We start from the raw sequence: 24038 nt of genomic DNA, 5'->3' as shown, positions 1-24038 counted from the left end.
AGCACAATATTGATATTTTTGATGCGATATTCTTGCAGCACAATATTTAGTACACAAACTTTTGATACCATACCGTAACAGGTTTAGCCAGTTTGTGCACCGAATTATTCAATCTAGCAGGGCACAAGTATGGAAAATTCATAAAGTATTCAAACTGATGATAATAAATCCATTGAATTTGTGAACCATATTTGCTGTTTGAATAACAAAGATTTCGACAGATTGGAGCAAACATCTTGGGCCGTACCATATAGCATAAAGTTTTCTACCAGGGAAACAGTGGGGCAAACTGATTTTGCAGCATTTTCACTGTAAGCTTTACAAAGAAAGGAGCAAATACATGTCTCCGCTTTTCAAATGAGAAAGATGGGCCAAAGTTTCATGCAAAACCAGGTTGCTGTGTTTCTTATTGCGTAAGCAGCAAAAATATTTGAATCATTTTTTAAACAAAGGTAATTGATGTTCCAAATTTTCTTTGTTAAAATGTCTGCGTCGCAAAGAAAGCACTATATAACCAGTTATATAACCAGTATAACCAGTAAATACAATTGTAACCAGAAATATTTGCCTCATGTTTTTTTTTTAAATGCCTTATTGGTCATTGGTTCTATGTTGTCAAAAGAACTGCAGTTGTCATGTTGGGTGGAATGGATGGCCCATAAAATGGGGCATCTTTCCATCAGGCATTGAAATAGAGTTAACCTTCCTTTCTATTGATGTGATTTTAAAGACTCCATAAATATTGACTCATTTGTCTGCCCATTTGAAAATGTTGAAAATATAACAAGAACAAACAAAAAACACAGAAGCAATACAATTCTTGCCATAAGTCATCACCTTTAATGAGCAGACATCTGGCAGTAGATATCAGAGCTGGTGGCTTGAAGCTCATTCCTTTCTTCCCTATGGAGAAATGTTTTAATATGCCACAGATCTAGTCCAGCACAAAAGGAAGGTTCTTCCTATCAATGCAAGTCTGAAGGGTTGTACCAAATTCTTCTGTAGGCTGTTAACAGATGCGCTGCTGTTAAGAGTGCAGCTGAACTACTGCAGAAGGATAACATCAGGCCTGGCAAAGTTCAAGGGCATAGTGGCGCAGTGGTAGTTATGCTATTGCCCGAGGAAAGCGGGTTAAAAAAACTTTGGCACATGGAAGAATGGTAAGCAGGGGTCTGGTTTCTTATTGGAAACATGTATGTTGTGAAGCTGACTGAAGGCGCCAGCTCTTTGAAACTGATCATGAGCCTTACGGACAGCATTCTGTAAGGTATCCACATGAAGAGCATTACGCCTCTGCTGGCCCATCTGTAAAGCATTTGTATGCTTGCGTATCCTGCCCTCTGGACAGCTGCACAGCATGAAGTAAAGCCTCAATGTTAACATTCTTCATTGAACAACATCCATGTTACCCCAGTGTCACCGGGTTAGCGATAGTATTGCATATGTGCCACGAGCAGTGATTGATTGACACCCACACAGTGTTCCATAGACATCCCGCAGTGAACCACAGATAATATTTAGTCTTCTCTGTTTAACATGCCCTATTCTTTTCATTGTCCAGATCCATCAGCGCCACCAGCTCCCACGAACCTTAGAATTGCCAACTCCACGACGAACGATGATGGCAGTCTCTCCATGCGCATAGTTTGGGATCTCCCCGAGGAGCCGGACATTCCTGTTCACCACTATAAAGTCTTTTGGAGCTGGACGGTCAATAGCAAATCTGTCATCCCTGCAAAAAAGAAGAGAAGGAAGACAAGTGGTGGGGTAAGAGAAGTTAACAGACTGAAAACTGGGTGGATGAATGGGCTTCTGTGTGAAGTTTCAGAGGTAGCAGGTGAAAGGCTGCCATGCTCGAGGACTGCTTGTCTGTTAGCAGAGTGCCTCTGGTGCCTGAGGCTGGTAGCACCTGGGTGTCTGCGTAAACTGTAATTCGTAAGGTCCAGATCCCTGCAGCACCAACTGACGCGATGATCTTTCATTTGCAGACACAATGAGACCCATATGCAGTAGTACAGTTTTAGGGATTTAAAGCTGGTATTTAAAACCATTTGTGAGGTTGAAATAAGAGCTAATGACTGTTTTCCTTTAAACGATTATACCCATTTAGACTCTTATACAGTTCTACGAAGACAGGCACACCATTTATTCTCACATGAACCAATAGAATACCTCTCAGGAGTGTGAATGAATGTTATGTTCAAAGTTCCACCCACATCAAGGACAAATCAAGGTAGTCAGGTGAATGGAAATGAAAGGTATTTTCTTTCATTGAGACCATTGTGATGCAGCAGGTCAGGTGATTTAATGGGCTTATACATCCAATAAATGGCACTTTCTGTAACCGTGTGGCCATAGGTTCGAATCACAGTGGGTGTAATAATTCCCATGTTTGAAGGATACGTGTCAGTGAATCGGTGACAAGAAACGTGTTATCAGTGCCAGGAGACTGTTTCTTACTGGTGAACTGGGCTTCTAAGTACACAGTTAATATATTTATTCAGACGTTTGCTACAATTTGGGACCAGTGCATCCCTGAAGGCGGATTGAAGAGGTTCTTTAGTCAAAACCATCAAATCTGGGTATTTAGAAGGACACTCGTTTTGCATAATGCCTAAATATTTCTTTTTTATTTTGCGATGTTCCCTTAATGTGGTGAAGTTTTGCAAATATGCACCTAAAAGTATATGTATATCTGTCTTTTCAACCACTCTCCAAAAAGACAGGAGCACAACTTGGACCTCTGTCTTAAAAGCTGGTGACCCGTGGGGATGGGTCACAACAGCATTCATGAGTATTTGAAGTAGGACTACAGGAGTACTTCTTTACATGCTCTTGCATGGACTGGTGAATCTTCGCCGAAGCATCCAACTTCCTAGAAGTAAAACTGCAAGGAGAGCATAACTCCTTTCTATTTGTACTAACTGTATGCGTACCGTTTTGTGTTCCCTTTGCTAACGGGCACCATTGTGATTGATTTCTCAGTAATATGCTTCATGCAAGCGTTTGGGAGTTGGATCTTTGAGGCACGGTTGGGCCCTGAAAGTTTGTAAACGAAGTTTGTAAACGCGCACAAGCCTATGAGTTTTCTGGCATTTGCAAATTCCTCTCTGGCCCTTTCCTCCCCTGAAGACTTACTCCAGCAAAAGACTGGAATAACTTCCATTCCATGATGATGGGAACCCAAAGCAGCCCTGGCAATTTTGTAGGACCAGCGTTTTAAATGTAGGACATTTCTTCACGAATTGGGCACATTACTTCTGGGTATAGAAGCTATATATGGAGAGGTTGCCTTATGGTAAAGAAAAACTAGAAAATGTAAGACAAAAATGTTTTCTGTAAATGCCAGTGTTTAAGCAACTTAATAATGTTGTCTTTCTTATCCTCTCTTCACATTTGCAGTCACACAATTATGTGGTCCTTGAGGGTCTCCAGCCTAACAGCAACTACATGGTAGAACTGCAGGCAATAACATATTGGGGGCAAGTACGCCTGAAAAGCGCTAAGGTTTCGCTGTATTTCACCTCCACCCAAGCACCCACAAGCAGTAAGTACCTACACCAATTCATCTCCTACGAATATAGCAGAGAAAAATCTTTTCTCTTGTTCTCTTCTTATTGGGGGAGGGGAGGAGAGAGAGCACTGGTTTCTGCTGTTATTACATTGTGCACATCTTTTTCTCATTTGCTCTACAATGCTGTTTGTTCCCTTTCACATGCTTAATAATCAATAAATTAAAAAAAACTCCTTAAAAGGGTATATTGCACTGCCTGCAGCACTTGCTCTCCCAGTGTCCAAGGTAGCATGGAAACTGATCAGAGACTCACCTGCCCCTATGTATTTGTGTGCATCTTCCTCTCCCACCCTCATCGATCACTGAGGCGGTGTGATAGAACCCACAAGAACGGGCATAGGTCACAATAGGACCTGCACAGAAACCAGAAGGAACAGGTAACCCGCTACTCTGTATTTCCATGTTGTGGTGCTTGGAGAATGGGGTCTCTTTTGGAGTTAGCAAGTGGAGACACACATTGCAGACTGTCCAGTTTCTTCCTTGAATGTGTGTGCCACCATGTGCAACCTCCATACGTAGGTATGGAATGATGCTGAACATCTCGATACAGCCCATGGCATTCTGTGTTTGTTTATTTGATGTATAAACTGATTATCATTCCTTTATTTTGTTATGTCTAAGTACTTTTGGAAACAGCACACATCTCCTTTCACAGAGAATTTGTTTACATTTTAGCCAATGACAAATCCTGTGACTTAATGGGTGCTCAGTTAACACTGCCCAAGCTTAAAAGATTCAGCATTCCACATCCCTCTCTAGGGAAATATTGTTTTGGCATTCTTATGTTCTCATTAGTGACAGTCGTACTTCGTAACATGAAAAAAGCTAAACATGTTCACTAGAGTTTTTTTGGGGGTGGGACAGTAATGGAAATCACAAACATGCAGTTTGTTGGAACCCACCAAATGTGTGCATGTGCAAAAACAACTTATCAATTTTTCTTGTCCATAGGATTCATAGTTATTTTTTTGTCTTGTTTGTGGTGGATGCTTTTGTCCCATTTTTAGACTCAATGGCATGCCTGTTGATGTGCACCTGTCTGGTGGTACATGCTCAGCAAAGTGTCAGGGCCATCTTTTTGGTATGCCCATACATTCTAAATACCTGTCGTACAATAGTTTACGTACATTTATTTCTTCATGTGAGTAGTGATGAAAACTAAAAATGTCTTTGAGGGTTCTGCTTCTTTTGAACAAGAACAGGCTAGGCTTCAGGAACAAGAGTTAGGTACAGATGAATAAATTATGTCATCCATTTTGAAAGAAGGCTCGTCAAAATTAAAGATGAAGGCTTTTTTTTTTACTTTGCTCACTGCACATTGACTTGTCCCTAGAAACCCAAGTGTGATAGGAGATATGAAGCTAGTGTGGTGGGCGAGAGTGCGGAGAACTGTGCCAGTCATTGCACATCAATGTTATTGGCACTCTAAGAAAGTAGAGAAGATTTGGAAACATTCTCACTGTTGGGAGGGAGCATATGCCTTACTCTTTCTTCCAAAACAGATTGCTGTTTCATTGATATTTGGACATGGGGTTCAATAGAAGGCGCGGTCAGTAGATATCAGCCGCTCAATGTAGGCTGTGCTCTTGGATCTTTTCCCTAAGATATGGCATGGTGCCAGGAAGACATTTAAATAAATACCACGCATAAAAATGTAATGATAACTTATTTATAACTGGGAAATGTTTACTTAGTTTTTGATCTTTACAATTTTGTGGGTTGCAGCTTTTTGAGCACACTGGAGATTGGCTATTTGATATTATTTCAAAACCCCAGATAAGACCCTGGCGGAGTCGAAGTTGACATTGTTAGCTTATTTAAAGCTGATGTTAAACTGCTGATCCAATGTAAGCGTCAAAGCTGTTTCTGTATTTTAGACAACATTGCTTTTTGGCATGCTAGGTGGGGATGACAGGAAGAGTTGGTGGGGCTGAAAGTCGATTGCGTGTAGATCTTGACGCGGAACAGCACTAGAACTTCCGTTTTAGCAGTTCTCAATTGGATGCCATTATGGCTTATTCAGGACACCCCTTCTTCTAACCACTCTGATACAGTTGAGAAGTTGAGCTGATAAGTTATCTTCAGATCCATTGACATGACGGTAAGTTTGCTTAAAGATTCTAAATGGAAACTAGCACTGGTCAAGGAGAGTAAAGGTTTGATTAATCAGATAAACAGTGAAGGCATGGAGGAATCATGTGGGACCCCACATCCCTCTGACAAGAATTAGGAAGTGAAATTAGAGCATGATTGTATATATATATATATATATATATATATATATATATATATATATATATATATATATATATATATATGTTACAACTTCTCCTCCAACGAAAAGAAAAGGGCCACAGCAGGGGAAATTTTCGGAGGCCAATTTATTCACATTAGGGCGTATGCATTTCGGCTTCAGTTAAGCCTCGTCAGCGCCAGGTGAAAACAGGAGCAATAAAGCAAGTCTGCGGTACACTGGGAATTTTGAAGTGTTCTGCCTTTACCGCATTGGGTGAATGGAGTCACTCTGCTTCACATGGTAGAAGCAAGGATGAACTACCTTGCCCAGAATGCAATGTCGATCCCAGGTAAGTTCAGGTTAGGCAAGGGTGGAAAACCGGCATACTGGGCTCCGCAGGATTGAATGTATGCCGCTCCCTGCTTGTGAATGTGGCCTCCTCAAGTCCCCAAAAACCGCAACAACCACCAACAAAGTGCGGGAGTCCAAATAACGGGGGTTATAGTGAAATACACCTAAACCCGAGGGGGAGCCAAATGGCGCCCACACCGCTGCTTTCTTCCCGGCTTGGAGGTGGTGGGACACAGCCATTCCAGCAACCTGGACAAACACACGTTCACCGAGGCAAACGAACCAGCAGGGCAAAGTCCACTTTGTGTCGCGGGGGTCCTTCAATGCGCGTCACTGGCATCAGCGCATAATGTCTGTTACAACTTCTCCTCCAACGAAAAGAAAAGGGCCACAGCAGGGGAAATTTTCGGAGGCCAATTTATTCACATTAGGGCGTATGCATTTCGGCTTCAGTTAAGCCTCGTCAGCGCCAGGTGAAAACAGGAGCAATAAAGCAAGTCTGCGGTACACTGGGAATTTTGAAGTGTTCTGCCTTTACCGCATTGGGTGAATGTAGCCGGTTCCGCCCCTCAGCTGTTGCCAGAGTCACTCTGCTTCACATGGTAGAAGCAAGGATGAACTACCTTGCCCAGAATGCAATGTCGATCCCAGGTAAGTTCAGGTTAGGCAAGGGTGGAAAACCGGCATACTGGGCTCCACAGGATTGAATGTATGCCGCTCCCTGCTTGTGAATGTGGCCTCCTCAAGTCCCCAAAAACCGCAACAACCATCAACAAAGTGCGGGAGTCCAAATAACGGGGGTTATAGTGAAATACACCTAAACCCGAGGGGGAGCCAAATGGCGCCCACACCGCTGCTTTCTTCCCGGCTTGGAGGTGGTGGGACACAGCCATTCCAGCAACCTGGACAAACACACGTTCACCGAGGCAAACGAACCAGCAGGGCAAAGTCCACTTTGTGTCGCGGGGGTCCTTCAATGCGCGTCACTGGCATCAGCGCATAATGTCTGTTACAACTTCTCCTCCAACGAAAAGAAAAGGGCCACAGCAGGGGAAATTTTCGGAGGCCAATTTATTCACATTAGGGCGTATGCATTTCGGCTTCAGTTAAGCCTCGTCAGCGCCAGGTGAAAACAGGAGCAATAAAGCAAGTCTGCGGTACACTGGGAATTTTGAAGTGTTCTGCCTTTACCGCATTGGGTGAATGTAGCTGGTTCCGCCCCTCAGCTGTTGCCAGAGTCACTCTGCTTCACATGGTAGAAGCAAGGATGAACTACCTAGCCCAGAATGCAATGTCGATCCCAGGTAAGTTCAGGTTAGGCAAGGGTGGAAAACCGGCATACTGGGCTCCGCAGGATTGAATGTATGCCGCTCCCTGCTTGTGAATGTGGCCTCCTCAAGTCCCCAAAAACCGCAACAACCACCAACAAAGTGCGGGAGTCCAAATAACGGGGGTTATAATGAAATACACCTAAACCCAAGGGGGAGCCAAATGGCGCCCACACCGCTGCTTTCTTCCCGGCTTGGAGGTGGTGGGACACAGCCATTCCAGCAACCTGGATAAACACACGTTCACCGAGGCAAACGAACCAGCAGGGCAAAGTCCACTTTGTGTCGCGGGGGTCCTTCAATGCGCGTCACTGGCATCAGCACATAATGTCTGTTACAACTTCTCCTCCAACGAAAAGAAAAGGGCCACAGCAGGGGAAATTTTCGGAGGCCAATTTATTCACATTAGGGCGTATGCATTTCGGCTTCAGTTAAGCCTCGTCAGCGCCAGGTGAAAACAGGAGCAATAAAGCAAGTTTGCGGTACACTGGGAGTTTTGAAGTGTTCTGCCTTTACCGCATTGGGTGAATGTAGCCGGTTCCGCCCCTCAGCTGTTGCCAGAGTCACTCTGCTTCACATGGTAGAAGCAAGGATGAACTACCTTGCCCAGAATGCAATGTCGATCCCAGGTAAGTTCAGGTTAGGCAAGGGTGGAAAACCGGCATACTGGGCTCCGCAGGATTGAATGTATGCCGCTCCCTGCTTGTGAATGTGGCCTCCTCAAGTCCCCAAAAACCGCAACAACCACCAACAAAGTGCGGGAGTCCAAATAACGGGGGTTATAGTGAAATACACCTAAACCCGAGGGGGAGCCAAATGGCGCCCACACCGCTGCTTTCTTCCCGGCTTGGAGGTGGTGGGACACAGCCATTCCAGCAACCTGGACAAACACACGTTCACCGAGGCAAACGAACCAGCAGGGCAAAGTCCACTTTGTGTCGCGGGGGTCCTTCAATGCGCGTCACTGGCATCAGCGCATAATGTCTGTTACAACTTCTCCTCCAACGAAAAGAAAAGGGCCACAGCAGGGGAAATTTTCGGAGGCCAATTTATTCACATTAGGGCGTATGCATTTCGGCTTCAGTTAAGCCTCGTCAGCGCCAGGTGAAAACAGGAGCAATAAAGCAAGTCTGCGGTACACTGGGAATTTTGAAGTGTTCTGCCTTTACCGCATTGGGTAAATGTAGCCGGTTCCGCCCCTCAGCTGTTGCCAGAGTCACTCTGCTTCACATGGTAGAAGCAAGGATGAACTACCTTGCCTAGAATGCAATGTCGATCCCAGGTAAGTTCAGGTTGGGCAAGGGTGGAAAACCGCCATACTGGGCTCCGCAGGATTGAATGTATGCCGCTCCCTGCTTGTGAATGTGGCCTCCTCAAGTCCCCAAAAACCGCAACAACCACCAACAAAGTGCGGGAGTCCAAATAACGGGGGTTATAGTGAAATACACCCAAACCCGAGGGGGAGCCAAATGGCGCCCACACCGCTGCTTTCTTCCCGGCTTGGAGGTGGTGGGACACAGCCATTCCAGCAACCTGGACAAACACACGTTCACCGAGGCAAACGAACCAGCAGGGCAAAGTCCACTTTGTGTCGCGGGGGTCCTTCAATGCGCGTCACTGGCATCAGCGCATAATGTCTGTTACAACTTCTCCTCCAACGAAAAGAAAAGGGCCACAGCAGGGGAAATTTTCGGAGGCCAATTTATTCACATTAGGGCGTATGCATTTCGGCTTCAGTTAAGCCTCGTCAGCGCCAGGTGAAAACAGGAGCAATAAAGCAAGTCTGCGGTACACTGGGAATTTTGAAGTGTTCTGCCTTTACCGCATTGGGTGAATGTAGCCGGTTCCGCCCCTCAGCTGTTGCCAGAGTCACTCTGCTTCACATGGTAGAAGCAAGGATGAACTACCTTGCCCAGAATGCAATGTCGATCCCAGGTAAGTTCAGGTTAGGCAAGGGTGGAAAACCGGCATACTGGGCTCCGCAGGATTGAATGTATGCCGCTCCCTGCTTGTGAATGTGGCCTCCTCAAGTCCCCAAAAACCGCAACAACCACCAACAAAGTGCGGGAGTCCATATCATATCAAATCCCAATTTCACACACGAAAAAGGGGCACGCACACGAAGATTCTCAAATTGGCTCTTTTAATGAAGTGTGGTGTCTCCAGACCAGGCAAAAGATCACTCGCTCCACTGCACCTTGACCAGCGCACTCTCGGACGGGTGTTCAAACGCAGAGGTGCGTCCTCGTCAATATTCACGCTCACTTTCATTCCCTCGCTGGACCGAAAAAGGCACTCACAGGTGTCTTTGTCAATAAACTGCTTTAATTCGTACAGCCAACAAGACGCGTTTCGGCTTGAGCCTTAGTCTAATGTTTTTTCAGTCTCGCGCCAGAAGACGAATTTTTTTTAAATAAGCAATCCGTCAATAGCTCACATGATGTACCACCATAAGCAGCAACAATGGACAAGCATATCCCATGTAAGTATGAGCGCCATCTTAGTACATATACTTTCTGAATAACTAAATACTATACAGCTTAAACTGTAACTTTCATGTTGCTATTTCAGCCTTGCTTTAAATCCACATTTGCATTCCATCAACTCAATGTTAAATGCAATGCAACATTGTATTGCAGTTTTTTAAAGCGGGTAAATTAGCATTGTAATCAATGTATATTGGCATGATAGCTGCCCCATTCCAATTATTCCATTTTGCCGTATATCGGCTAAATCTATCTCTAGTGATGTTTTTCCGTCCAGTGACAGCTAAACAACTCATTATTTAACTGTGTATTGGCTAACCTACTTACCGCTCTAAAGGTTGTATGGTACATCAAGGACATATTAATAAAAAACCTTTTCTGTAAAAAAACAGAAATTTCCACAGACATTACATTTCATTTTCCTCAATTTTTTCATAAATTCATTAACCACCTTTCAAGAATTGACATTTAATCACCGAGATGTATAGCTAATCCTTCCCTATATTAATTCCTTTTAGGGCCTTGGTCTCTAAATCAATTATATATCTCGATTCTAATCTTTGTAGCCTCCTAATCCTGTCTCCTCCCCGTATACTGCTTGGAACCTGATCTAGACCAAAGTAGCGTAACAGCTCCCTGTCACTATGGTGTTGTTCTGCAAAATGCCTTGCCACCGGATACGTGGCATCCTTTTTGGCTATTGCCCTCATGTGCTCTAGCACTCTTATTTTCATGGGGTGGCTAGTACTGCCGACGTATCTAAGTCTGCATGGACACTCTAGGCAATATACTACGTACTTAGTTTTGCACGTCAGGAATATGATTCAACACTCTCAAATCTCCTGAGTTGAGAGTGGCACTTAATGCATTTTTAAGGAAAGGCAAGCTACTTTTGTTGATCTTCTTCGAAATCCCACGTCCTGCTACGTTAAAGCTCGAGTCAGAAGCTTCCTTTACATCTGAAAATGTAAGGTTTTTTATGGCATCTTTGTGGTCATAATCTAACCAGGAAGAGAGATTGTCTGGCTTCCTTCAGAGAGCCTGCTTAAAATCTCTGTCATTCTGACGAGATTTCTGTGAACCATTGCTTGTCTTTGAAGCTCTACAGTAGTTCATCAAACAGTTTACAGTATGATAAATTCCGCAGCAATGTCTTATTTTAAGGAAACAAGCTCTATTGTTGATTGTTTAAGGTGAACAGCAGTGTGTTGATCTTTGATTTACAATATCACACTCTGTGAGTAGACTCTCCTAAGCACACTGCTTGCTGTAGCTTTTCTGTCTCTTTTAGAATGAATCTTGATATTTGTAAAACTCAGATTCTTCAAATGGACCAACATAAAGGGAAAGGTCTAGAATTTAATTATCTAATGTGCAGGCCAACAAATATGCCCACTACTCACATGAAGCCAACACCAATCACACTCCCTTGTAGGGGAACTCATGCTTGCTATGGAACCCTGTGTGGGGGTGCCATGTGAACCCTCAAGCTTTCACCGTTTGGGGACTACATCCACTACAGGTAAACCACATCTTCTGACTCCACCCTCCTGGAGGAGAATTGTGCTGAAGCCCCTCATAACTCCTACCTCATATACAGGGAGGGTGCAGAAGCCCCTTCAGAAAGACCCTGCGCCCCAGGTGCCATATATTTGATTGATCACCCTAAAGTAGTTCACTTGGAACACAGTTAGAAATAGAAGCACTGTTGCTCACACATGTTCAACCTTGGGCTTTGAGCTATACACATGAGCACTGGTTCTTTTATTTGTACAAAGAATGCCCCAAGCCAACCAGGAACCCCATTCCCAACATAAATGCATCACCAGTTGAAATCACTGGCTCCTTCAGAGGTATGTGTAATACCAATGTTCGCGGGTGCAGAAAAGTATTTCCTGGTTGGTGTGTCCCATGCAGATTGGCTTCTCAGAGCCTTTTTGTGTTCCTAAGGTCTGATTTCATCACTCATGTTATGTGCCTAGAAGACAGAGATTTTTTAGTATTTTCCTAGATGCTATGTTCTGCCCTATGAATGTAGTAATGGAATGATGATTCATCATACCTTTACTCTCCTTGACCAAAGCTATTTGCCAATTAGACTCTTGTGTTAATTATAAACAAACTGATCATAATGTCAATGGATCTGAAGGCCCTGGGGAAAATACAATAATTGGGAATAGGTCAAAAGTAGACTGTCGAATCAGGTGGGACTCTGTCTAGTTGGGACTCGGAAGTCAGACAGAAAGGAAACATTGCAGACATATATTCCTATAGTTCTGTTAGTAGTTGGCAGTAGTCCTTTTTCTAAGGTATGAAACAACTATACAGGAAACTTCACAGTATTACTTTCTGCTCATCAATAAGTGCTGCCTCTGCTTGTTCTGTTCACTGGAGGATAATTGGTCAGCCTTCTTAGTGAGAAAATCTAGGCTTCCATTTTCACTTGTTATATTGTCAATACATTTTTTCATATGAAGCGAAAAAATAAATCTTTGAATGATGGGTATTGCATGTTGTGAAGTATTGGTTTCTAATGGGAAACATCCTTTACAACGCAACTTTTACCACGCAGTGCCTTTACGACGCAACTTTTCCAACGCAAACCATTACAACGCATTGCGCTGGGGGGCGCTCTAGAATAGGGAATAGGTTTAATTTACTATCCAACACCTTCCCTACTATCCACGGGGACTGGAGTTGGAATAGTAAATTAAAATATTCACTATCCAGCGCCCCAAAGCACTATGCGTTGTAAAGGCATGCGTTGTAAAAACAGTGTTGTAAAGGCATGCGATGTAAAAGCATGCGTTGTAATGTCATACATCCGTATCTAATATGAAGCAATGTTAGGAGCCATTAGTTGCCATAAAACCTTATGAGAGGATGCTTCCCATCCATTTACCTGATTTTTTAGTCTTTAATCTGACTTGACCAATGGAAGATCAATATTAGGATCTAATCGGTAGGGTTGTGCCATAGCTCATCCATTTATTCATTTTGAGAATTTATAATAATAGTAATACGTTATTTATAAAGCACCTGGTTACACCAACTGGTATGTCCCCGAGCTAGGAACTACTATGTAAAAAAAGTGATAAGATGCAGAATATCGTAGAAATCTAAGTGTAGCATTTATGAACTCTCGCCTGCCTGTTTCCAGAATACAAACTGCTTCACCTACACACTGTGCAGTAGGATGGCGCTACTCACTTGAATACTTTCTTTCATACAATTTGAGCATCAATCATGTTTTCTTTTCCACCTTTGTGTTGCGCAGACCAAGAAAACACAACTGCCCTTATTTAGGTTTGCTAGAGCCATAACATATTTCAACAGTTTCGAGTTTATTTTTTCTTTAACCATTCATACTTTATCAAATGTTTCCAGTTTAGGGTTATTCAGAGTCATGCCAAAGTGAAGTCGAATACAGTCATATACAATGTAGATTAACTTTTATTTTATATATTTTGCACTTTTGTCATTTGTTTGTGTGTGATTTTTCAACATTCTTTAAATTTAGAACCACATTTCTTACAATGACGACTTGGCACATGTTGAATTAGACAAGTTTAAGTGCAGTGGGCAATAAAGCTCTTTATTATGCACACTTTAACTGATGACTTGCGTATTTGTTACTACCTATTGGTACCCTAATTATTTGGCTTCTTTATTGCACTGCTAATCAAAATATTTTGGAGTAAAGGGTGTCTATATATCAAACTTCTAAATATCGCTGATAGTGAAATTACTAGTAAAGCTTTTGGAAATGTCTTTGCTACCATGATAGCAGTGCTCACTACATCTTGTTCCCTAATGGAAAATTTGTTGGAAAGAATGCTCATCGAAGGGTAAATAGTAGATATTGTAGATTTCCTCGGGTTGGCCTAAAAATTTAGCCCTCACAGATGGAACTTTCTCAGAGGCGGCCCTCCTTATGGGTTCCTAACCACTTATGAAATACAAATGAGTGGAGCATTGGCCTACATACATAGAGCATCAACTCGGACCAGAATTTGTTTCTCCTGTTGAACTAATGTTTGAACTCTTTTTGTTTAATAACTCTTTTCTAGCCTTTTTGTCAACTTTTTTCAGCCTATAATACAATATAAATTTGTTTCATTGCTCGTGTGATCCATGTTTTAAAAGTCCATGAAGATATGTACTTTGGATTTTGCACTTTTGTCATCAATGTATTTACAATTTTGCATTCATATTAGCTTCTCCCTATAGCTAACAAAACTGTTAACAGATTGTTCATCCAGGGCATGATCAGGAGTTTTTGAGAGAATAAGACAGAAAATAGCTGTGCTTTCTAGATGCTTCATCTTGATTTTTTATGTGCTTATTCAACCATACTAAAGAGCCCATAAGACATAGAAACATAACAAGTTAGCTATCACTGTCAGTAGAAAATTCTGAGTTACTACCTACAAATGTGTGATTATAGCAGAATTTGCAATGTCCAGAAGTTTTATACAGTAGGATGGAGTGTGGGACCGAGGATGCCATCTTAGTTATGACCCATACATCATGAGTAATATCCAATTCACCATGTTACATATTTTAAATTATGTTACAGAAGATCCAGCCCCTACAGGAGGTAAAGCTAAGAAAAAAGTGACAGAAGCACTTCTACTGCCATCAAGACGGCGTACTTCGCGGCTACTTGAAATCGGAGCCCCTTTTTACCAAGATAATCAGCTGCAAGTTAAAGTGTACTGGAAGAAGACAGAAGGTGTGTTCCTGACAGTTTTTTTTTTTTTTTGAGTTTTATATAGCGCGAACTAGAACCGAACCGAATCAGTTATCAGAGCGCTTTACATAGCACCAGTTCCGTTACATGAGGACACACTTTCATTTCTTTTTTTTTTAGGCACGGGGAGATTAAGTGATTTGCCCAGAATCACAGGGGGTTATTGGCGTCGTTACCGAGACTCGAACCCAGATCCCCAGGTCCGAGGTCGAGCGCCTTAGCCGTTAGGCCAACCCCTCTCCCCAATTATTGCTATTTAGCCTTTTTATTGAGCTTTCAAACCTAGCGCTTTAGCCTTGACCGATTAAGTGCAGCCAGTGCATGCATACTTGGTTGGAAGAGCATACAGATGACAGTGGTATACGGTGAAATATTAGATTGTGCCTGACGCTTACAACCATGCTAGACACTAAGAATATGTTTTCTGCGCCGAAAGGTGCTTGTGTCTAGAGGAAATTGCGGTTAAATAAAAAGCTTCTGCATTGTAAAATTTACTCACATAAGAAATGTCACACATAATATATAGATATTATGTCTCAAACTACATTAAAACGACTAGTCAATTGAAATGTGAATTATTTCAGGAAACGAATGCTGATACTTGATTAAAACTTTTTTATTTGGCTATCTAGCAGAACCATTCAGCGCCATTTTGACTTCTCTGATAGAAGGTGGGTGTGGGTGAGTCCCATGAACGTCAATTAAGGCCTGCCAGTGATTGTAACCACGACCACTGTCACACTTTCTACAACTCCTGATGGGTTGCTTGACAACGCTGCGACATGTTCCTTTCGAATCAGGGTGTGCGGCTTGGCCCCTAGTGTTGAGAGATAGTACTGTACGAGTCTTCATTTGAAGGTCCAGGGAATCACCTGGGATTCTACATCAGGAGTTAGTTGAAGTTGAGCTTTAAATTTCGTGCATAAGCAATGGCAGTAATTTTTATGTGGCGTTCCCATGTTTTGCATTTTTCTAGATGAATACAGCTTGGATGGCCTATTAGTCCAGGTTGTGCACTGTTCATAGTTGTAATGGCAGGCTTCTTACACATAGATACGCATGGATACTCTCTGAGAGAAAGGTGGTGGCAGTGAAATTATAGCCCATTGTATCCCCTTTACTAGTTGAGTAGTGGCTCGGACGGCAAGGGCAGGTTGGCGATTACCAAAATGTGGCGATAACCAGATAGGCTTGGCTACACTAAACGTCTTTGGGCCATACACCTGCTGGTATGAATTCTCTCCCCTGCTGGTCCAGCGGCACTTCCACAAGGAGGCAGTTGGCAGCCATTGAATTCTATCTTTTTAGACCTTTAACAGTAGTTGTGGCCTGCAGATGGAGAGTTCTGATTGGCCGTCCAGCTACCAATATTCAATAGAAGATTTTATTAGGAGGTAGTGCTTATTGCCAAATGTTATACTTGCATTGCTTGTTTGTGCCTGCGGTTGCGGCTGGTATTCACCAGCACTCAGTTTTGGGTACCACAATGTATTTTTCTTGCTCATACTGATACAGAGCACGAGAGAGACACGCAGAAAGGGATGGAAAAGGAAGAAAATGGTAGGACAATTGTGACAAAAGGAGAAGGCAGGTCGAAAAAGAAACTGCAAGACTGAAGTAAAAAAAACAATAAGTTCATGGTAGTAGAACTAAAAGGTATGAGATAAAATCAAAACTAGGCAGCCTTGATATTCGGCAACTCTGACGTTCGACAGAGCCGGTGGCATGCTTCTAGGAAAAGCTTTAGACTCCTGCATTTTTTATAAATAAATACCCTTTTACAGTGCTGTACATGAAAATCATTCTTGTTCATGTTTTTTACTTGTATATTTTGGCATTGATTTTAAATCCAAAAGCATCAATAATGGAGTGATGAATTTTAAGAATGCCCTACGTACAAAATAACTGCCTGGCACCTGTCTGATTTTAGAGTGAGTTTTAGCACCCATGAGGCAAGCAGAAGTGGGAAAACTCGATAATGAGTTGTATGCTGTGTTTTTAGATTCTTTCATAGTTTTTTAAAAAAATATTAATTCGTGGAGAATGTAAAATACACTGACTCATAATCGTAGAAAACAGGGTGGCAAAACATTTTGGTAAAATATGAAAGACATAAAAACCTGCCAGAGAGATTCTACTTTTTTACTAAGTCACCATTCTTTACCTCCTATACGTGGATCGATGGTACACAATGTGTGTGATCTGGCAAAAAATTGAGATATTTTTCACAGGTGCAGAAAAATGTGAAAAGAGTTGTTATAGAAGAATATGTGATGTACAATGTGATCAAAATGATTGCTGTATGTAACATCTCAGTTTTTACAACGCAAGTCGTTACAACGACTTGTGCTGGAGGGCACTGGACTTAGGAATAGTAAGATTTACTATTCCAACTCCAGTCTACGTACAGTAGGGAAGGTGTTGGAATAGTAAATCTTCCTATTCCTTAGGTTATAGCGCTATCCAGCGCAAGTCGATGTAACGACTTGCGTTGTAATGGCTGCATTCTAAATGCATCGAGGTGTAATCACCGCGATGTAAAGGATGTTTGCCATTGTAGAACATTATTGCCTTTTGCAAGAATAGATCATTCGCCCAGGGCTATTAAACAAGGCTTTAAAATCTTTGCTGCACTGCATGCTTTTTATACGCTGAACTTGACCTCTTTGGAAATGTTCTCCATCCATGCACCTTTCACATCATATGCCGAGGACATCAGTGATACATACCCTTGTTCAAGTGTTAAGGTTATGCCATATCCTACAGTTTTTGGAATAAAGAACTATACAATAAATGACAGTGAATCAGGAGGTGAGATTCACAATCCACCTTCATGGCGAACATCTTGTGGACCTGCTAGTGCTTAATTTGAACGAGTGGTTGCTGGTGGTGCCCACCAGCATTCTTTTTTGAGGACAAGCCCTTATTTTTGCTCGTCATATGTTGACTGCGAGCATGAGAGAGAAAAGCACACAACCAGGAAAGAAGGAGGAAGAGAAAGAAGTAAAAACGGAACAAAGAGAAAAATGATGCTGGCGAGGGTAACATAAAGGGGTAGGGAGTGTTTGGTAGTGGATTAAAGAGGCCTGAGGTGAATTCAGAGTCAGAAGTACTTTTTATCTAAGAAATACATTCTTATAGAAATATTGCACAGATTTCTAGTTCATAAAAGAAATGGAAAAAACAGATATTTTAGGTGAATTCAACACTACTCAGCCTTGGGATTTGGTGCACTAATTTTTAATAGCAACACCAGAGCAGAGCTTTGGCCACGGCACTCCTTTTACAAAACAAGCACTAGGACAGGCTGCCCTGAAAAAACAAATGTTCAAACTCTTTTTGATCAACTTCGCTCAAAAGACCATACAATACAAAAGTCACATATGCATGTACATACCGTTTATCGTCACATCAATATTGCTCGAGGGAGGTTTGAGACGGGTGGTTCGCAAGGGCGCGGAATTGCAGCAGAGCACCATCCCCCCAAAAACAGATCTGCCCTACAGATCTTCCCTGAATTTTGAAATGTATTTTATCCAGTTGTAATTCTGATCCCGCTTAGGGATTTCATGTGTTGAAAGGCAGGTAGAATCCATTCATACATATTCATACTCGCTCCTGTCTTTAATACTGTAGGTGCTCAGTTGCTTGTGCCCGGCCTCTCCACTGCTCAGAGCAATCCGCTGCCCAGTTGTGGTCATGCTGCCTGAATTAAGGGCTGGACACGCTGATTCGTTCCGGCCTGAACTCAATTCACTTAATCAGCGAGGAATGTTGGATTGCCCGCTACTGTCTCTAGGCTCTAGTGAAACATCAGGGCAAAAGGCATTCGTCAGAGCTGCCTGGAAAAGGCATAATGTTAAAGTGCTTTTTTCCAAAGTGCATTAATAAAACACTTCAAAGGGTCTGCAATAAACAAAGTATATAGATTGCTATCAAGTGGTTCTCGTCATATGTGCCCTTTGACCTGCTTTGGTTACAGTTCTACTTAAACATGCATTGAGAATCAGGAGTGACATTCATCTCACTGTGGGGTTGCATTCTTTTCTCTGGTGTTAGCGGGATTCTGGTGCAAAAAACCTATCATGACTCAATATTTGATGTAGAAGCCTAATATGAAATTGAGAACATGCATTTCTTCACTTTTACCTGTGGAGGAGGAGGTTATGTTTGCGGTAAACTCGGTTATTCTATTTTCTAAGTAACTCTACTGATTTTTATTTTACTACAAACCCGTTCGTGAGCTAGGATTTTTTTCTTAAAATATTGTTTGCACACATTAAATGATTCATAAGCGTTATATGACTGGGGACTTTTCTTTCAAAGCCTTCAAATTTAAAAAATCCCCCGAAAAATAACCTACTTGTAAGCCAGATGGCCAACTCCTGAGCCACACTGATTCATGCTTGAGAGCAGGTATCCACCATGACCCTTCGCAAAAAAAATACCTCTCAATTCCACCAAATGACTATCACCGAGGACCACAAGACACATACACTCCTGTGCCTCACCACCTGCCCAAAATTCGTCGTCTTGACCTCTACTTTGATCACCGTTAATACAGCCTATTACCATACTATTCATTTACTCTGTAAAGTGATGTAACATCTTGGATTGTTCTAGCAGTATAGAAAAACTTTAAAATATCAATTCAATAAAAGCAATTGCTCGACAATCTATCCTTCAATTTTGCCCTACTCCAAGATATTTCTTTGATAACTGTAAACAGATGTGATGGCTTCATTCTGTATTACATAAACAGCAAAATCGTGCCAAATGGATTTGTCATGTTTGTAGCAGTTTAACAGCTTTGCAATGCTTATTTTATGTTTTCATAGCAGATGGATTTTGAACAGAAATGAACAGTATCTAATTGTACATAGGTCTGGAGCAGTTTGAGTGTGAGTGTGTGTGTGTATATATATATATATATATATATATATATATATATATATATATATATATATACACACACACACACAAATATACACTTATATATATTTGTGTTTAGATGTTGAATGGATTAGGGGGATGGTTAATGACGATGGAAGGTGAACAAAAACCTTACAATCACATATCAAGTGTTTTTATTTACAGTAATGTATTTACAGTCCGGTAGACTCACTTCTCCAGAAGCTCCTGTGCGTTAGTGCATCCTAAGAATAGGCTGTCAACAAAAGAATCTGAGGTTAAAGCTAATGGCCCCTTATTTGTGTTTTGAATGCAAGAAATATTATTGCCATGTTTGGCTTACATAAGCTAGTCAAACTGCAGACTGCGTTTTGGAAGGGGTGTCTAGTTGTGCATAATATTGCTCCTGTGTTTGAAATTGCAAAACAGTAGGTTCTGATTTAATTGACCAAGAAGAGTGGCACAAACTTTAGTCTCTGTCCCATATGATATTGCCTTAAAATATTTATTGAAGCTTCCTGAAGTGTTGGTATTTAAACGTTAACGCTGTTATATTATTAGTTTCTCTTTCCACATAGTCTGTATCTTTTCACTTTTTATCTGTCTACATCATGTATGAGTATTTGAGGTTTTTTTAATTTTGTGAAGGTCCTCTTAATGTTTGTGCAGTGCACTCAGAGTGAACCAGCACAGCACTCTCAGAATGAATCCGCACATAAAGGTGAAAATATTACTAGACGCCTAGACCTAGCACTAGCTGACTTACTTCTAAACTGCAATGCTGGAAGCTATGAAAAAAACGTGTTTTTTTCAGTGCACCAATGTTTAGTCGTTGGATAGGTGAATACTTGGGTTGAAGTTCGGATATCCTGCTTTTCAACATGACACCAAATTTAGATGACCCCTATTCATTTCTTAATTAACTCTTGTTAATTACATTTTATTTTATTTTTTATTTCTAGAAAGAAGATATATGCCACACGAAGTGGCAATCTAGTATTTCAGTAATTAGGGGTTACAATTCACTGATCCACTTGCTTGCAGTAACCCTGAGTCAATAGTAACACATTGTAATGAAAAGAGTGGTCATCTTCACATTTCAAATGCTGCAGTGATACTGAAGAGGGACAGGTTGAGAATGAAAAGAGGGGCTCTGAAGAGATGCTTAAGCAAAAGAAAATGAATGTGCATAGATGGACAGATGTAAGATTGGATTACATGTGTGGCAGTATATACACTTGCTTTGCATACTCCTGCAATCTAGTGTTGGGTCCGGATGTGTGCATGTTGTTATTCTTTGATGAAGTCTGTTGAGTCACAAGGTAAAGTGATTCCTCCTCTCTGTGATATTGCGTATGGGCATCGATTCCATTGTTAGATTGTTTTTCTTTCCGCCATCAAGTTCAGACATGTTCTTCAGCACTCCTGTTCGAGACTGTTTTCGGTCTTCCTTCAGTTTATTTATCACTTCTTTTCTAATCAGTATTGTTTTCATTTGCATTGTCTCTCAAAAACAGAACTAATCCCTAGATCGTTTTCTCAAGGTTCTCCAGTCATGGCCTTCAGGACTCCCCTATTTGGTCCATTTCCATTCAAGCCTTGTTTCCTGTCTCATCGAATTCGACCAACAATGCATTGCTGATGGACCAAACTCCATTTTGGTTCTGTCCCAAATGCCATGCAAAATACCTGCATACAGACCTTCATCAGGCTTGCAACCTGTGTCTCTCTCCTGACCACAACGAGGAACACTGTGAAGCCTGTCGATCTTTCTGATAAAAAAAAACCTTGCTGGACAGTTGGGTGCATCGGATAGAGATGCAGTGCCGAGATTTGGACCAGACAACCAACATCTTTAGTGAGTATGATGTTGAACAGATGGAGGAAGAGCTGCATGAGGATTCGGCAGCAGAGAAAGATGCATTTCCATTTTAGACTCCGTATCCAAACCTGAAATAGAGTCAGGCCTACAGGTACAGGACTTGCCTTTGTGACAACCGCTGTGAGTACTCATGTCCCTGCCCAACTCACTAAGAGACATTGCGTTTCAACCGAGATTACCGCTCCCAGGCCACCACTGCCACCAAGCCATGGTCAGCACCGAATATCTGCTAAGGATTTCCTGCCCTCAGCCCTGGCACAGAAAGCCAAGCCAAAACTTTCCGCTTTGAATCGACCAACCAGCTGCCTCAACTGCACCAAGTGCCCACTCCTCCCCCTTTTTGGCTCCGACCACTTTGGCGCCAAAACAAAAAAAACAAGTGTGTCACCGAAACCATCCATTTCTGCCCTGGAACTGATCCTTGAAACTATGAAAGAGAGGCTCGATCCAAAGTAGAAGAAGTTACATATTTAGCCTTCTACTGGTCAGATTTTTACAAAGGCAGTATAATGAGCACCTGTTTCATCAAAATGTCAGCTTTCTTATGAGGAGACCATTGATCTACCTGTAGCTCCTAAAAAACAGAAAAAGGACATTGCAACTAGTCCTTTGCAGCCATCTTTGCCTGATTATTCTCCACTTCCGCCACCTCCCTCATCATCACCACATCACATCACATCACCACCACATCAGTCGCTTGGTAACACAGGAGACATTACTCCACAGGGTACTCCACAGTCTGATTCCGGGGGTCAGGGAGGAGGAGATAATGTTGATCAGCAGCCCACAGTTCCATGGGACAACTATGACATAGACCCCTCCCAAGGGATAATGACCAAGACCTTTACCAAAACCTTTACCCTGCTAAGCCATCAACCCAGGAAAATGCAACATCCTTCCAGGAATGTATGCCTAGAGCAGCAGCGTATATAGGTCCCCTTGCACAAAGTCCCCATAGAGGATGACCTCCTCTTTCAAACACTGTCTTCTACCACTTGAGCATGTCAATATCTGCCCACGCTAAAGGGATTTCTCCACCACCCAGATGACATATTTAAAGATACAGTATGGGCACTCATAATTACACCACGTGTTGATAAAAAATAAAAAGCTGCATCCTCATACCCAGCTTACAATAAAAGCCGACTTCCACCAGACTCCCTGGTGGTATCTAATGCCCACAAAAGAGCAAACGCTCAGAGATTAGCAGATGCCCCTCCACCTGACAAAGAGTCCAAATGTATTGATGCTTCAGGGAAGAGTGTGACAGTCAGCCAGTCATTGGTGAATTGCCATTGCTCAGGGGTTATTAGCAAGCTACAACAGGGCCCATTGTGAAAAGGTGGAGAAACTCCTCCAACATCTTCCTGAGGAGCACAAATAAAGAGGTGATCAAATTGTACAGTAGGGTAAATTAATATTAAACAACTCCATCAGATGTGCCCTTGATTCTGTGAACACAGCTGCCAGGGGCACAAATGAAAGCATAATGCTACGAGACACGCTTGGCTATGTGTATCTGGCTTTAAGCAGGAAAGACAGCAGACACTTCTTAATGTCTCTTTTGACCAATAACATCTGTTTGGTCCCCAAGTGGACCAAACACACAAAAAAATTAAGAAGTACATAGAGTTTGCCAAATCAATGGGTGCGCTTCCAACCCCTGTTCCTCATGGTTCCTTTCGAGGCCCCACATACAAACAGGGTAAAAAAACAACATCAGATGGCTCTACCTCTTCTTATAGGCAATATCATCACACCTCCCCATCAAGAGGATATTACAGAGGCTCATCTAGAGTAAATAATTCCAAAGGGCTTGGAAGAGGTTATGTTATGTTAAAGACACTTGTTGAGCACACGGACACCAAACAGTTTCATGGCGCTGCCTCACTTTTCATTCCCCCTGACCATTTAACATATGTCCAGGGAAGACTACAATGTTTATTTCCCAACTGGAAAACCATAACTACAGACCAGTGGGTGTTGGACATTACCCAACATGGTTATTGTCTGGAGCTCATCAAAACAGCTCCAAACATCCCACCTCGCAGGGACATACTGTCCAAACAACACCAAACCTTGCTCAAACAGGAAGTACAGGCTCAGTTGCAGAAAAGAGCCATATAGCCTAATTCTCTAGCACAACAAGGTTCAGGAGTATACTCTCTGTACTTCCTCATTCCCATAAAAGACGGTTCACTTTGGCCCATACTGGACCTCAGACCCTTAAATCAATACATACCTTCAGACCTCTTCCACATGGTGACTCTTCAAGATGAAATTCCTCTATTACAACAAGGCACATTTATGTCTGCTCTTGACTTAAATTACACTTACTGTCACATCCCAATACACCTAGCTCACCAAAAATACCTCCGGTTCGTCTTAAGAGTAACACATTATCAATTCAAAGTGCTTCCATTCGGCGTCACTACTGCAACCCAGGTGTTCACCAAATGTCTAGCGTTAGTTGCAGCACATCTACGCAGACAGAGTATTGATGTCTTCCCTTATCTA

The 24038-nt window shown here is 42.2% G+C and overlaps 1 protein-coding gene across 1 annotated transcript in view; it reads left to right on the top strand.

Annotated features, from left to right (window-relative positions):
- The window catches only part of ANOS1 (anosmin 1), a 451571-nt gene that overhangs the window by 358349 nt on the left and 69184 nt on the right, over positions 1–24038 (top strand). Inside the window, exons 7-9 of the mRNA XM_078657674.1 lie at positions 1562–1767; positions 3403–3547; positions 14555–14710. Of these exons, the coding sequence (XP_078513800.1) occupies positions 1562–1767; positions 3403–3547; positions 14555–14710 (507 nt within the window). The remainder of the gene's footprint in view (positions 1–1561; positions 1768–3402; positions 3548–14554; positions 14711–24038) is intronic.

The sequence above is a fragment of the Lissotriton helveticus genome, chromosome 8, assembly GCF_964261635.1.
Source record: "Lissotriton helveticus chromosome 8, aLisHel1.1, whole genome shotgun sequence".
In the NCBI taxonomy this organism is placed as follows: Eukaryota; Metazoa; Chordata; class Amphibia; order Caudata; family Salamandridae; genus Lissotriton; species Lissotriton helveticus.
This window is presented reverse-complemented; position numbering and strand designations above follow the sequence as displayed.